Genomic DNA, 15746 nt, shown 5'->3' with positions numbered 1-15746 from the left:
TCTGAATGTGGAGAGAAAGAGGGAGTGACTGTATGTAAAAGAGAGCAAAAGGGTGATGGCAGTCAGAAAATTCGGGTAATTCCAACAGTTTGGAATATCATCAAATGGTGACAGCTACAGTTGTGCCTTTGACGTGTCTGGTTTCTTTTCCACATCTAAGGGACATGTGACTGGCAAGTGATCTAACTCTAGTGGTGGATCACTAACCCTGTGGTTACTGTGAAAAAAGTCATCACTGAAATAAAGCTTTTACAGCCATGCTGGCACTCCAGTCAAGTCAAGGAAAAGTCATTTGGATGAAATACACTGCTTAAATTGAAAAACCTCTGAAGGCAAATTTCTTATAAATAGATCTTAGGGGATTTTTGGTATAGTATGTTTCTTCTCACCAGGGCCACTGAGACATGCTGCATATTATAATATAAGCCCATGACTGAATTCAAGAGAAGGGGATGCCTGAATCTGAATTAGAGCCATTTCAAGTTTACTGTTTATGAAGTGGATTTGTGATTGTGGGAAAGGTAGTCTCATCTTTACCTTGACAGTACAACAGATCAGGAACAGCAGTATGTTACAGTGAGTCATGATGCACATAGGGTTCATCCTTGCAGATCCACCTAAAGGTTACACAATATAAGACCAAGAAAAATTACTTGGAGTGCAGCTCAACCACTAATTATTTGTTTAAAGCAGGTACATACAAGTGTCTCTGTACAGGTGTGCTGTGTCTTGTGTGCATACATGTGATACACAATGACTGTTTCAGTAGTTCTTATTCTTCATCAGGCTATTACAACAAGTCTCACAGATCGTGGTTAATTCTTAAAGGTATTTAAGCACTAAATACTTACTGGTGTAGTGGGTTTTCCTCCCCTGAAGCCAGGTGCAGATGGTATTGATGCAATAGAGCTAGCTGTGCATAAGTTGCAGTCTTTATTTAAAAGTACATTTAGTAACAGAGAGACCAAAAAAGAACTAAAATTAGTTTTTTAAAGTGGCATTCAGTGGCATTTTTAAAGTGGCATTCAGCATCTTTTTGTAGATAACAAATTTTTAAATAAAAGTTAGAAGTCAGTGCAAGCTGGGGAGAGTCTTAGACAGCCTCAATCTTCAAAAAGTTAGAAAGAAAGATGTGATAACCAGTATCTAGGAACACTTTTAGTGGTTGGCGTCTTAGCTGGGTAAATAGCATCAAGTGGCATTTTAAGCCACTCACTTCTTGCCATAGGAAACATGTTGGTTTCTGTGCCCTGGCTTCACATAGTCCCAGAGGAATGTCACTTCTTCACTTGTTTGTTTTGCTGGACTGATCTTGTTTTTGTGAGGCTTGAACCAAAAACAGGCTTCCTAATGAAGTACCTCAGAGAAATAAATATAACCTTTCTTTGACCTCTTGAATAGATTTCATCCACTCCATGCTGCACTGACCTCTTCTGTTGTTGTTTCTTAACCAAAAAGTCCTTCTTACAGTGCCAAAAGTATGCATTTTCAAAGGTAGTGAGAAACTTCCAACTTATACTTTACTCTTGGTTTTTTTGGAGATTCAGTGAAGAGATGCTTCAGGCAGAGTATTTATTGGTAATGCACTTAAGTGGGATAATGCACTTAAAGGGCACTCTAAGTCTTGAAAATAACTCCCACCAGGAAAAAGTAGGCTAAATAAATTCTGGTGATGTTGACAGAACTTCCTCTGGAGTTGCAAGCATACCAAGAGGAGCCCTGTCTATAGTTTTCCTAATACCTAGGCTATTTTTCTCCTGATAAAGTTTTGAAAGCAACTTGCTTCAGCAGTCAGAAGTGTCCAACAGCAAACCTAACCAGGGAGTTAACATTAGGAGTGAAAGCTAATTAAAAGTGTTGTGGATCTATTTCCTTTTCTTGTGAAACCAAAAAATTCAGCAAAGATCCTTTAGCATTTCTAGCAAATTGGCATCAGGTTTATCTGCATTATAAATGAAAAGTCTTACCTGGTGCTATTTGGCTGGATTTGCTGGCAAGAGAGCATTTCTCCCCGGTTTTAGTACTTTTACTCCTTTTGCCTGGGTGGATTTAATTTGTCTGAAATGTTTAGATATTGATAAATTGTATCTCATGGGACTCTAGTGTGTCAGATGCATCCATCAGGAGCAGTGCACAGTACTGAAGTCTGGAGGTTTTTGAACTCAGCTGTTTAAGCCGACTTAGTGATTTTGCCTCAGAAGTGTCAGGAAATACTCACTTGCCTCAAACAATGGAGTGCAGGGTTAAAACTCCTGGGAGCAAAGCAGGAGAAGATGCAGTTTGGCCAGCTAACGATGTCACTTTTTTGTAAAGCCCAGTGCTTGACCCGTGATCTTTGGTCTAAAGGCAGACATGTCACATGGCCTGAACTGTCCTGTATTCACCTGTGCAGGTGCTGCCATTTTTGCCTAACCTTCAGAAAAAGAGGAAGAAGGCCGGATTAAATTTCTTGCCCTTTTTCTCGCAGGGAGCCAACAGAATGCGAGGCCGCCTGGGAAGCGTGGACAGCTTTGAGCGCTGCAGCAGCCTGGCTTCTGACAGAGTACGTGAGGAGCTCAGCGCCAGCCGGCGCTCTCGCACACCGCTGTCAGTGCAGCGTGAATACGGCACCCCGCTTTAATTTGAAGGAAGTAGAACAAAGCACATCAACTTACAAAACTCAAAGATGTTTCCACTGGGAGGCAGAGGGTGTAAGAAAGCTGAGGTTTATGTATGCTCGAAGCTTTAATCTGATTGCCAGTCCTTTTTCCCTACACTTCCCTTGCTTTTAGAAAAAGCAAGGAATTTCTGGTTTCTGCCTTGTTTTACTGAAGTAATTAAGTAAGGTCATGTCTCAACAAAAGGAAGTGCTCTGAAGGTGAAGAATCCTTTCTGTAAGTAATAGTTGCTTTAGGGAAGTAAGAATTTTTGACCTAAACCCAGCTGTTGGGGATGCTGTATGGTAGCAAGAGGGCGGAACTCTGTTCACTTTCTTTTTATTTCCTGTTTTTAAAGTTTTACCTCGCATGAGGGTTGGTTGCTGGTTTTCCCAGGAGGTGAAGATTCTGTTATGGTTTTCCTGCTGCAGTTACACATAAACTGGCTGTGTAATAACAGTCTCTCTTCCAGGATGTCGCTGTGACGGTACAGGAAGTATGCTCGCGATATGTCGAGGAAACTAGCTAAAAGCAGTTTCCCTAGCCTTTTCCATTCCTGTGTTTTCCTGAAAGAGACAGATGTCTGGTAGCTAGAATGCCAGTCCCTGTGAGAGGATGCCTGGAGTAATTAGTATGTTGTTTGTGTTGCGTACACAGTTGTATTCCTCCCTCCGCTTTCACTTTTTGGAAGTAGGACGCTGCTGGTTTGGAGTGAACGCTCAGAGGATGTCTGGTTTGGGTGATAATTAGCATACAATAGGCCATGACCCAGAAGGGGGAGAGGCTTTGGTGCCCCGGTGCTGGCTGCCTGTGGGTTAAGCGAGAGCTCTCATAGGGCACAGAGCCTCAGGCCTTACTCCGCCAGCACTTCCTTTCAGGACACTTCTCCGGGCGATTCCCCGCCAGCGACTCCTCCAGCGTCCCCTGTGTCCTCGGCCTGGCAGACCTTTCCCGAGGAAGGCTCGGACTCCCCTCAGTTCAGGAGGCGCGCACACACCTTCAGCCACCCGCCCAGCAGTGCCAGACGCAGGATCACCTTCCAGAACGGGAGGTCCCAGAGCGCCCGCTCCCCGCTGCTGCGGCAGAACGGCGTGGAGGCGGCCAGGTGAGTCAGGGCACGCCGTGCCACCCGCCCGCGGTCCCCTGCCCTCCTCGGGGAGGCTGCGGCAGCCCTGCTTCTGACAAAGTGCGTAAGGAGCTTAGTTCAGGCGGGTTTCTGCACTTCTCCAGGGTTGGTTCGTTCATTTACTTCTTTATTTTCAGCCTGTCTTCTCTGCCTCTGAGTAGTTTGGCACTTTGCAGTAACTTAATAGTCCCTGAATTAGTGGTTCAGGGGAGGCATCGATCCATCAAATTGATGATTCGGCCGTATGCCCACTCCAATCTGTTTATTTATTTATTTGTGACCTCTGAGCTGAGCCTTTTTGGCAGTCTTGTTAGTCACCCCTTTTGGAAAAGAGGCTCTCAGTGCTTTAAGTGGCAGAGATGTCAGCCTGAAACTTTTATGCCAGGATGGAAAAGGCACTAACAGCTTCAAATGTCTGTAGCCGTGTTAGTCAAATCTCACAGAAAGTATGTCCAGCATTAAAACTGGTGAGGAATCTTGCAAAAAGACATAAGGATTAAACACATCCACTGAATTCTGAGGCATGTGATTTCCCTATTTGCCTTTCTCCAGAGCTTCCCTCTGTAGCTTCCCTCTGTAACTTCTTTCTGCTTCCTTTTTGGAGACTCTCCAGCTATTAACATATGGAACACTGTTCCTTCAGGAGTTCCTTCACTCAGCAGATGTCCCCACAGTTCATTGTGGGCCTCTTTGGTTGTGCCTTCTTTTTCTCTTCTATGCTGGCTACCTGCAGTAAGTGACTATACAAACTCCAAACCCTTTACAAAACTCAGGTCCAGATGAGCTGAATTTTTTGCTGTTGGACGATCACATTCTCCAACCTATTGTCTGTTTCAGTGCTTGGCTGTAGTTCTGTTGTTTGTGAGCTCTTTTTAAAAGTGGCTTTAAATGGTAATTTGTCACCTATTTGATGTCTACATTAAAATATCAGCATGAATGCTGCACCAGCTAGTAGAGAAGGGCAACAAATTTTATTCTGTTTTAAGAGAATGGAAGGGAGTGAAGGGTAAGAAAGTAGTCTTTGTTACACTGTGTTTCTAGAGAGATAAATAATGTGTTTTTACTGAGATAAACTTTTTTTCCCACTGACCCTGTTGTATGCAAACAGGAAACCCTGACAGTTTGAAGTGAAGGACTTGCTGACTATATTACTTTGTAATAACTTGTAAGAAGTCACTGATTAAGGGGCATCAGCAGATTTTTAGTCAAAACAGTTTGTAGCAGTGTGGTTCTAGGCTGGGATTTTTCATTCTTTCCTTTTGAGGATTAGTCATAAATGTTAAGCAAAAGAAACTGAATTAATTTTTATGTCCTCCCAATACTTGTCACTACTACTAAGTTATGTTTAACTGTGGAGTAGGACCGCCTTTCTTAATTTAATTACTTCACAAAAATTTATCCAGAAGGACTTCATTTACATAATCTCTACTTCCTAATGTGTTGTTTACAAACACATTAGGAAGTAGAGATTATGTAAATGCAGTAAAAGAAAACTGAAGGGAAAGAAACAATGTGGGTTTTATTATTGGAAGAAGGCTTCTAAAGCTATTTTCTGAATGTTTAAGAGATTATTCTTTTTTTGAATACGCTTTGGGAATAAATAAAGCTAAAGAAATAAGTGGTCTCCCTGTTCTGCAATGTCATTGAAAAGTTTTTTAATAGAAATCAGCTCTAACAGCAGAATCAATATTCCCAGGGAACCTGCCCAGGAATGCACGTGGTACATTTTATCTTCTGGGAAACAAAGTTAAAGTAAGCCCAGATGAGGTATTTGGCCAGTGTCTCTAATCTGGTGGTTTGTTGTTGTATCCGAATCCGTGCTGACCCATCTGCTGTGTTCTCTTGTTGCCTGCACAGTCCTGTGGTCGGGGTTCGGCGCGCTCTCAGTGAGAGTGAATCTGCGTCACCTGGTCTCCCCTCCTCTCTCTCTGCCCCTTCTTTCCTGAAAACCTTTTACCAGGGCTCAGGAAGGTTGCTGCAGCACTCAGAATGTGACCTCTCCAAGAGGTGAGAGCGTTGTCTCCTGCCTAGTTCTCCAGTGCCACTAGCTTAACAGCAGGATTCCCAGTGGAATGCAGCACATGGCATCTCTCCCACTCTGCCTTGTGCTCCTGCATTTCTAACAGACTTCTGTGATGCACATGGGCAAACAGGCTTTTGGTTCAAAAAGCTTGTTAAAGCTAGAGGCTTCCATGCTGACATCAAGTAGCTGTCACCTATTTCTGTTGCAGTGTTGCAAATCTGCTGCATTGGTGTGTCACATGAATTGCAATGGATTTTAGGAGTATTATGCCAATTTAATGCTTTCTCTGCTGAATGCAAACCAGCATGTGTTGCCATGATCACTGGCATGTGAAAATAAGAAAAGAGCAATGTGAAAAGCGTACAGTACTAATGTGGGGTGCCTGTGCATGAGGAAGGGGAAACACTAAGTTTACTGGGTCGATACTAACTGTGAGATGTTTAGAGAGAATTAACAAATAACTTCCAGCTGAAGTGGATTTGGGAAGAAGCAAAGGTATGAAAAATGGCAAAAACCCCCCAAACCCATCTCTTACAGACTACCTCTAATTTGGGTTCCAGTCCAGCTTTGTTTCTGTGTTCCCTTTAGATGGCAGAGTTGATCCAAGCTGAATCAATGCCCAGCTCAGTTTGTGCAGTCAATGGACAACATTAAAACCAGCTTTCTGGGTTTGGGGAATGAAGGATTGAGTATTGTATGAAAACTGTATTTTAATGCCAAACTGAAATTTCTGGGATACTGCTTTTGGAATTGGTTACGCAGGCAGTTCAATATGCTGTGTTTCATTATAGTGGAGTTTTGAACACTTGGGGTGGGGAGATCTTCAAGGGGTAATTCCCAGAAGACCACCATGTTTCTACTTAGGTTTTACAGTTTACACATTTCTGATACCATTTGATCTTTAATTTGTATGGAGACTGGTGGAAATGGGATCTCACCAGCTACAAGTCTTTCTGGGAGCAAGTGGGCCTGAACTGTCACGGTGAGGAAATGGCAATAGCAAAAGTGCACTGTTAGCATCTGGGTTTGTGAAGGGAATGCAGCAGATATAGTCAGAAAGAAGTGCTGAGTGAATACTACTGATGTGATAAGGGTCACTGAGGTAATCCATCACTTCTACTGCCTAGTGGAGAATGAAATATATTGTCCAACAACATATGGACAGGAGCCAAAACTTGCAAATGTATGTTATGCCATCAGGTTTAGGAATGAGAGGAAGTTCTGATTTTTTACAGTGTGTCTTTTCTTGTGGGCTTCTTCTTTGGTTCATTGGGTTTTTTTCCTTTGGTTCTTTTTCTCAGAGAGGACCACCATGTCTTCCAGTAGGATCAGTGTGAGGTGTTCTTAGCATTCTCATGTGAGTGTATGATAGGTTGGAATTTAGCACAGTGTGTCAGTGCTTTGCAATCTGCAGACTATAAACTGTTTGACTGTTAGGAACCCTAATTGAAACTTCAATGCATTTTTCAGAATAATCCTGGTTACTATACATTCATGGAGTGTCCTATTGCACAGGAGAAAAATTCTGTAGAGTCTCACTTCTTTATCACATAGCTTTGAGATTACACATGATGCAGCAGGCAGCTTTTCTTGGTGTTCTGGCTAACTTCAATGTGCAACAGCAGAGGCAGTTTCAGTTGGAATTTATTTTAGAAAAATTTTTGAATTGTAGCAGTCAGATGGGCTTATGCAAAGAGTATGTTATAGAATGGCATGGGATTTTTGGTTGGTTTTTTTTGGTTGTTTCTTTGCTTTCATTTGTTTTTTAGGGTTTTTTTACTGAATCACAGAATGGTTTGGGTTGGAAGGGAACATAAAGATCATTTAGTTACAGCCCCTCATACAGTTCCTTTCTTTAAGAAATCAACAGTATAGTGAATTTTGGCATCAACATAATATTTATAGGTACCTTCAGAATGTTTATATGGCATTGTAAATATATTTCTCTGGAGAGAAGGCTGGGATGGAAATGGGCTCCACATAATCCTGACTTTTGACAGGTGTGTTGTGCAGCATTGAATAGGATTGCAGATAAGGATTTAAAAAAAATCTGTTCAACATAAAGGTAAGCAAGGCTTTTTAATATAAACACAAAAGCAACATTTTAAAAAATGGAACAATCTTCAGTGTAGGTTTGACTAGCCCACAATTGCTCTGTTCATTGTGTTTCTGTGCAAGGATAATTTAAGCTGAATTTGAACAGATTCCTTTTTTTAAAGTAGCTTTGTGTCTCATGAAAGAAGTAAAATACTTGAGAGTATTCTTTAAATAAAATTGCAGAAAGTAATTATTCAGAATAAAAATATATGACAGGAGTGAGAACCAGTAGAGGGCTGTAAGCTGATAGAAACTGGTTTTTCTTCTTCCCAGGTGGGAGGAATGTTCCATGTAGTAGTCTTACGTATAGGTTTCTGCCAGCTTAAGTGCTGGGAAGTCGAATTCTGTACTTGATCTGGAGGATTTTGTACCATCTCAGCCTCCAAATTGTAAAGTGTAGGTTGCGTTCATTCAGTTGCTACTTAGAGCAGTCAAGAAGAGAAGTTGAAATGAAAACAAAATGGGGAAAAATACAAGTCTTGGCATGAGCAACAACAGTATTTATTCACAAGTCATTTGGCTTTCATGGAATCAAGTGCAAAATAATTCAGGTAAGTATTATGTAAAGAGTTCACAAGAAATTGGGGGGTAACATTCTGATTTTTAAATATCAGTCTTCGGCTGCATTTTAAAGAACAGTTGTGGAAGAGATTTAGGTAATTAAAGCCAAGCAATAAGAATATTTGTATCTGACCAATTTTTGGAGATTTCTTCTTTCTTTCCCTTTGATTTTCTTCCCCTGAAGTAGCTATCTCATCTTCATGCTATGCATTACCTGATAGAATAGTGAATGGGTGAAACTGAGTTGCAGTTACCTGAGATAAAACCTTACATGATCAGTACTATGTACTCTCAGATACTTGGGGTATTGCTTCAAATAGCTTATGAGTGAAAGTAGAGACTGAAATATTTGAGGCATTATTCTGAGTTTACAGCTGTTCACTTTTTATTGTATACAAGCTAATAAATGTGTTTTGGTTTCTGTATTGGGTCAGAAGTGTAGGGTAAGTAGCCCTACAGAGAACCATTATTCTCCAAACTGACTCGTGATGCATGTGTCTTAAATACAAAATATTACATTGTTATCTTTTTCCAGTGATTCTTCCATTAGGTGACCTTGCAGCATGTTTCCCTTGTAGATGGGAAGATGTCCACCTAAGATGTCTGTGTAGGTAGATGTGAAAACTCTGCTCTGCTTTTCGGTGGCAATGACTGAGCTCTATTTAAGGAGTTGTTTTTCCTGTTTTGGAGATGCATTGGCTTAGTCTCTCCACTCACATTAATAAACCTCTTCATTTTGTGGGAGCTGATAGCTAATTTTTTTTTCTTTACCCCCACCCTCTTTAAAGAAACTGTTTTTTGCACCAATCTCCTGAGTCTTTTCATTTGGGTAGGAGACACTACCATTTTACTCTGACTTCTTCCTGCTTTTGCTCTCTAGGGTATTTTTTCACACCTTCAGATCTGATACTGAGCTAGGAGTTGTCTTGAAATGAGGAAACTCTCTTTGCTCCCTTTCTTCCCTCCCTTTCTAAATCTTGGTGTTTTCCTGGGTCAATATGACAAGGTGTGTTTCTAAGCGTTGCAAAAGTTTTCCTCTAATTACTTACTGGACAGCTCTTTGAAAGAGAAGGTGATTAATATTAGTTGTTTAAAGTGACAGGGGATTTTTGTGAAGGGAGGATTTAACAAGAGAAATACAGGTCTTCAGAGCAGTATGATTTGCATGCTTCATGAGGTAGCGTATGTGATTAGTTCATCCCAATGTAAACTCCATGACTCAAATGTTGTACACAGGTTAGTTTCATACCCTAAAATAGCCGCCTTCTTATTCTGACTGTTCTGTGAATTTTGCTACTGTAAATGGAACACTATTCCTGGACTGTCTAGAAGCACAGTAGATTTTTGTACATAGCAGTAGAAAAGAGCTTTTCATTCCCTTGTTACGCTGCATCTGTTTAGTAAGCCCTGGAATGACTCAGTTTTTGTGTCATAACATGTGATGATATGTAGGACTTGAAATAGTAAGAAGTAGCTCTGTTACAGTTATTTATAGAAACATAAGTTAGAATTATACATATCCAAACTCAGTATACCATTTCCAAGAGCTGTTGGGCTGAACTACCTTTGAAAAACAGCACCTACATGTTCAGAATGAGTGTTGCAGTCTAAGTAGTCTGTGTTTGGCTACCACAAGCGGTGGTAACCCATCATCAGAGACACAGAGTTAGACAAAGATTGTCACAGTTGCTGTTTAGGTTAGTGCAACACGGGGATCTGCTGGGACCACCTACCAATAGTGTGATGCTATAGGGAGCTGGGCACTATGGAAGCTAAATCAGGAGTGGAGGACAGTTCAGACTATGTGTCATACAGGGCTCCCAGCTGCTAGAGCTGTTCTTAGAGGAGAGCAGGGGTTGGTGCCTTGTGCTGGGTCGGTGAGTTTGAAGTCATGGTTATTTCTCTGTCAGGGTACAGAAGAAGGGTCTGATACCTGGTTATGATAGTCAGTCTGGTTGGTCACTCAGGCTTACAAATATCAGGGAGCTGTTGTAGATCATTAGCATAGTGACAGCTTTGGTGACCAAAAAGGCCAGGCCTAGCTTGGTGAATTCATTGAGCACAGAGGTTTAGTTCATTGAGCACAGAGGTTTAGTTATGAAGTGCTGATCAAGATAGTGTAGCTGGTAGACTGGTGTAGCTGAAACTTCATAGTCCTCCCTTGCAGATCTCTCCTGTGCAAGCCAGATGTGGAGGGATGGACTCCAGCTGCAAACTGCCATTGCCTGCAACTGTCTTCCCGCTAGCTGGTGAAACATGAGGATGTGTGTCCCCATTTATCCAAGTGAAGCATCCACTTCTTGAAGCTTAGGAAAGAGACTATATGAGAAGGCAGAACATTGTCTCCAATGAAATATTCACCTGTGAGCTCAGCATGGCATTTAAAATGGCCATAAATGGAGTGTTGTGCTCCACTGGAGCACCATCTCTGCTTTTAGGGGTGTTACATCAGATCTCTCCCAGAAGACTGATGTATAGCAAAACAAAACCCATTGATGTCAAAGTTAGAGGTGAAGTATTACCATGTTTCTCTCTTAGCTTCTCAAAAAAGTTAATCTTTTATTCTGAGCTTCCAGCTGAGCCCTGTATGAATGCTATGAATTCTTCCTGGTGGTATATAGTGCAAACTTCATAGCACTGTGCTGTAGGAAAACAGTTGGGCACTTCAGCATTCAAGGTGAAGCTCACACACAGCACGCTTTGCCTTCTTAAGCTTCCCCACAAATGCTCCTGCAGGTTTGGTTATACATTAGACAGAGTTAATAAAGGGTTTTTTTCCCCTACAAGGAATACTGACTTTAAATACCCCATCTGCTTTTTCTTTCCTTCAGTGATGGGGAGGGAAAGAAAAGAACATCAACCTTCTGCAGCAGTGAATCTCTAAATGCTGCGGGGGCCACGCTCACACCTCGCCGCATCTCCTGGCGGCGGAGAATATTCCTGCAGGTAGCTTCACCTATGAATAAATCTCCTTCCAAGATGCAGCATCCAGGTCTGTGTGTGCTTTTAAAGAAAATAAACAAGCAGTTGTTACTTAATACTGTAGTGAACTGCAACGTGTGCCAATGTGAAAGGGAGAAGGGAGTCAGTGTGGTACAATATTCATGCTAGAACCTTGCCAGAGATCAGTTGTGCTCATTTAGCTTTAGACTATTTAGATTTTTGTTGCTTTGAAGAGAGGATTTTGGCATCAAAATCAAATGAATTGCTGCAAACAGCAGCCAAATCAATATGGCTGCAAACAGCAGCCATAGCTGCTGTAGCAAAGGAAATTAAGACAGGTCTCTTACTGTCAAAGATAATATTTTTAACAGTTAGGAAATTTTTACTCTGACCTGTGTACATAATAGGAGTGTTTGGTAAGTTTTATATTTGTCCTCATCGTGCACATAGCACCTGTTGATTGTTAATAATTCTTACAACTTTAAGCCATTTAAGGTAGAAACTCCTGAAACAGCTGAAATCATACTATTCATAAAGTCCCATTTGGCAGAACTCAAAACCATAGGCAAATGGAAAGCTCTATATTTAGCGACCACAAAGTGCTGTAGCACTCTCTGTAGTGCAAGTTAGCAGATGGAAAAAGCAGCTTTAATGTAGAACCCATGGTAAATCATAGCAGTAAACAAGTTCAGTTGTAAAGGAGGCTTTATGGATAAATGTCTTGTGGTAACTGGAAGGAGCTGGCAAGGGAAAGTTTTGAAATACTGGGTGACCCTTTATCTAACTGTATTTAATTTAAATATAACTTTATTAATGTAAGCAAAACACTTAAAAAATAATTCTCTACTGTTGCACTGCATTTTCTCTGGTTTTGGAATCAGCAAGTCACTGCTGAATGTGAAAGACAGCTATTTTTGTTCTGTTATGACATAGATTTTCATGATATGTCAAACAATCTGAGTTTCCTGTAATAGCTTTCTGATTCTTTGCAGATGGTCATGATGGAAGTGAATTGTTACCTTTATCCCCTCTTGCTCCACCCCTGGAGGAAGACCCTCTTGTTCTAGTATTGCAAAATGAGGATGGTCCAGATAAAACTGGAGAGAGGAAAAACTCAGAAGAGCTACAAAGTCTGTGGAAAAAAGCCATCCATCAGCAAATTCTGTTACTTCGAATGGAAAAAGAAAACCAGAAGCTGGAAGGTTAGCTATTTAGAAAATACTCCTAAAAGCTGTTGCAGATTCTGCTGCCTGAAGATGAAAATTGTTCTGGTGTTGGGCACCTCAAACAGAGATGTGGTTCTGTAACTTTTTAGTTAACAGTACTAGAAAAAACCTGTTTTCCTAGTCCTGTCTCACAGTCTACCAGGTTCTCTGTCTACCTGACTTTAAATAAGTAGTCTTAGTGACAGAAGAAAGTGATAAATTTTCCTTTTTGGGTGCATGTTAGACAAAGGATGCTACATGTTAGACAAAGTCTGTGTTGTATCTGTCTGAGTCTAGGAGTTCTAATGTGAAGTGGAGTGAGGAGAACAGGTGCTGTGTGAACTTAGGTATGGTAAACCTTACCCTTTCTATCTCGTTTCAGTCCTTTGCAGCTCATGGCCTTTCTCTCCAGGCTTTTTGTTCTTCATTAACCACATCACAGTGGTAATTTATTAATGCTTGAATCCAAATATGATTATTGAGCAACTGGCTCTTGAGGTATGTCAGAAAGTATTGGTTTTTGGAACTTGAGCACTGTACACTGAAAAATGAGTGCTATTAGTGAGGGATCTAAAGTTGACCATTCTGATTGTCAACTGCCTCAGCTTCTGGCTAGGACATTTTATTAAGGCTGGTCAAGACTCACACAAATAAAAGATGGGATGCAATGTCTATCCTAGCATATATAATTCTTCAGTATAATAGACAGTATAATAGAGTAACAAGCTTTTGGTGCAAGTTGAAAATTCCAAGTGTCCTCTCTACTGCTTCTGCCTGCATCTTCATCTGCTGCCTTCATCTTCTCCTTTATGCTATATAGCCTATATGGTAGTCTGATTCTTCACGCTACCAAACTACTTCAAACATAATGATCTTGTTAAGGTCAGTTAACTCTTTTTCCTTCTTTAGGCTAGCTTACTGGGAAGGCAGGGAGAGGAAAGAAAAAAGCATCAGGACAGAAGTCTTTCCATGTCCCTACAAGCATACATCCTTGAATGTATTTCCTACACACGCAGTGTATTTCTCGGTGCTGTTTCTCTCTACAGTTTGTCTCCCTATTGACACACAGTTCTGTGGAAACTCCTAGATTCATAGGGAACATCTAAAGACAACTTCAGCCAAAAGCTTAATTTCATAAACCATTTTAGCAAATAGTCTATTTTTGTGGGGTGAGGAAGCTGGAGGTCTGCTGTGGTGACTAATTTAATGTTGTTCCCTCTGATACTTCGAGCTGCTGAGGGAAAAACATTTTCCTACCCTGTGTGGCTGAGGGTACTGAAAACTGTTAAATCAGTCCAGTTCCTTAAGACTCAGTTACAAGTTGCTTCCATTCTGTATTTCTACAGGTATGTAGAAATCAAGTTCTTCCTACCTGATCATTTGTGGTGAAAACAGGAGTGTTGGCAGTGAAGATGCCAAACTGGCACACATTTGCCAGCCCACATTCTTGGTTTGTGCTCTGAGGAGCATGTCTCCATTCTTGTATTCAGGTTCATGAGTGCCCCTGCTGAAACTGGTGCCCTTGCTAGCTAGAATTCATCATCTTATTTTCAAAGGGTGAAAAGTAAAATGTTCTAACACCTGTCTCTAGGTTTTCTTCCTGTGGGCCATTATAACAGGGGCCATTTTATGGACAGGACACGGGCAGAGCTGATACATTCCAAACAAGCATAGGTTTGGGTGGTTCTTTACATCCTAGCCTACAATTAAGTGTGCATCTCAGGAAAGGGAAATGTAGTAACAGAAATGCAGAAATGTCTTTACTTGAAGTCAGGTTCCTAGCTGTGAATTTATTGCCTTGTGTATATTAGACTGGTTTAAGACTGGAATTGCTGTGAAACTGTTTCTAGTGGATTTCTGTTAATCATTTGTTGACTTTCATGTACAAAGTATTAATAGAACCTCTTTTCCTATTCCTTTTGCTGTCGAGGAGACTTGAATGCTATTAGTTCTTTATTTTACAGAAGGTAAGTTCTGTCAATTGCACAAACTTGCTTTCTTTTTCTTTTCCTTTCTTTTTTTCCTGAGAAGTTAGAAACTCCTTTTTCCAGTAGGTCACCTAGAAATACAAGAGCTGCACAAAGTAGCAGACCACATAGCAATGATTAGGAAAAATGTTAACAAGGATGGTTGAAAACAATGAAGGATGGGGTAGTAGGGAGGGCGCGTGTGATCATCAAGCAAATTTGCTGGCTTTCACTAGGGCTAACTGCACAGAGTTTGTGGTCACACTGAAATGTGTTACTGCTGTCTTGAATCTGTTACATGCTGCTTACAAGAGTGGGAATTCTTGGGTGAAATCAAAGCAGTAGGGCAGCATTTGAAATCGGCCCAGCTGAACCGCAAATTCCTGTGGTAAGGCCACACTCCCATTTTTATGGCAGTGCACTGCACCTTGCACAATACCTGCTGCTGCAGGGGCCCCTGTCGTCTTGAATGGGTACGATCTCAGAGGTGTAACATTGGGCTTTTGGAAATAGTTTGTCATTTTTGGAGGAGGCTAGGCAATGATCGTGTGGATTGATCCAATATTGACTCTAGCTGAAGTGAGATGAGTAGGCGAAGGAACAGATGGTCTTGTTTTGCAGGATGTATAAAAATGTGAGCGAGACTTTGCTTTCACCTAGAGAGGATGGTGGAAAAGGGGATACATTTGTAAGAGAAAGGGTGCTTCTGCAAGAAATAGTGTGCACAGATCAAGGCAAATTTGGGATAAACTCAATTGCAGCTCAGAGGTGATGTTGAATAAAATACCCAGAGATAATTTCTTAGTAATGGAAATGAAAGCTGCTTCTCCATGAAATGCCAGGGTGACATTGCAACTTTTTTTCAGAAGTAGCATAATAAATATTTTGTACCAAGTAGTCCTATGCAGCAAAGCTTTTAAGTTTATAACAGCAAGAGTTCTGTGCTTCAGCCCAAATGTGTCTTTCTGGATATGGTTCATGCTGGTTCATTCTGTTAGCACTAGTCCACCTGATGATGCCAGCTAGCAGTGCCAAGAGCTCTTCTCACTCACTTAAGGGGCATGTCAGAACTGGAATCAGTGTGACTGACTTCAGTTCAGAAGACTTGCCTAAATCTCTAATACAAACATTCATATGTTTGGGACTTTCCATACTCAAACAGTTGTAATGTTCCATGAAAACAAGAAT

At 41.1% G+C, this 15746-nt stretch overlaps 1 protein-coding gene across 5 annotated transcripts in view; it reads left to right on the top strand.

Moving 5' to 3' along the window:
- The window catches only part of TBC1D4 (TBC1 domain family member 4), a 99462-nt gene that overhangs the window by 70074 nt on the left and 13642 nt on the right, over nucleotides 1-15746 (top strand). For 2 of the 5 annotated variants that reach the window (XM_041471276.1, XM_041471275.1), the window contains exons 9-13: nucleotides 2468-2542; nucleotides 3515-3741; nucleotides 5620-5769; nucleotides 11275-11435; nucleotides 12379-12588. In XM_041471276.1, the coding sequence (XP_041327210.1) occupies nucleotides 2468-2542; nucleotides 3515-3741; nucleotides 5620-5769; nucleotides 11275-11435; nucleotides 12379-12588 (823 nt within the window). Of the gene's footprint in view, nucleotides 1-2467; nucleotides 2543-3514; nucleotides 3742-5619; nucleotides 5770-11274; nucleotides 11436-12378; nucleotides 12589-15746 lie in introns of those variants that run through there. The other 3 variants (XM_041471277.1, XM_041471278.1, XM_041471280.1) reach the window with 2 other exon arrangements.

The sequence above is a fragment of the Pyrgilauda ruficollis genome, unplaced genomic scaffold (genome assembly GCF_017590135.1).
Source record: "Pyrgilauda ruficollis isolate IOZ18807 unplaced genomic scaffold, ASM1759013v1 scaffold26, whole genome shotgun sequence".
Classification (NCBI taxonomy): Eukaryota; Metazoa; Chordata; class Aves; order Passeriformes; family Passeridae; genus Pyrgilauda; species Pyrgilauda ruficollis.
The sequence above is the reverse complement of the archived record's forward strand: the minus strand, read 5'-3'. Positions and strand labels throughout refer to the sequence as shown.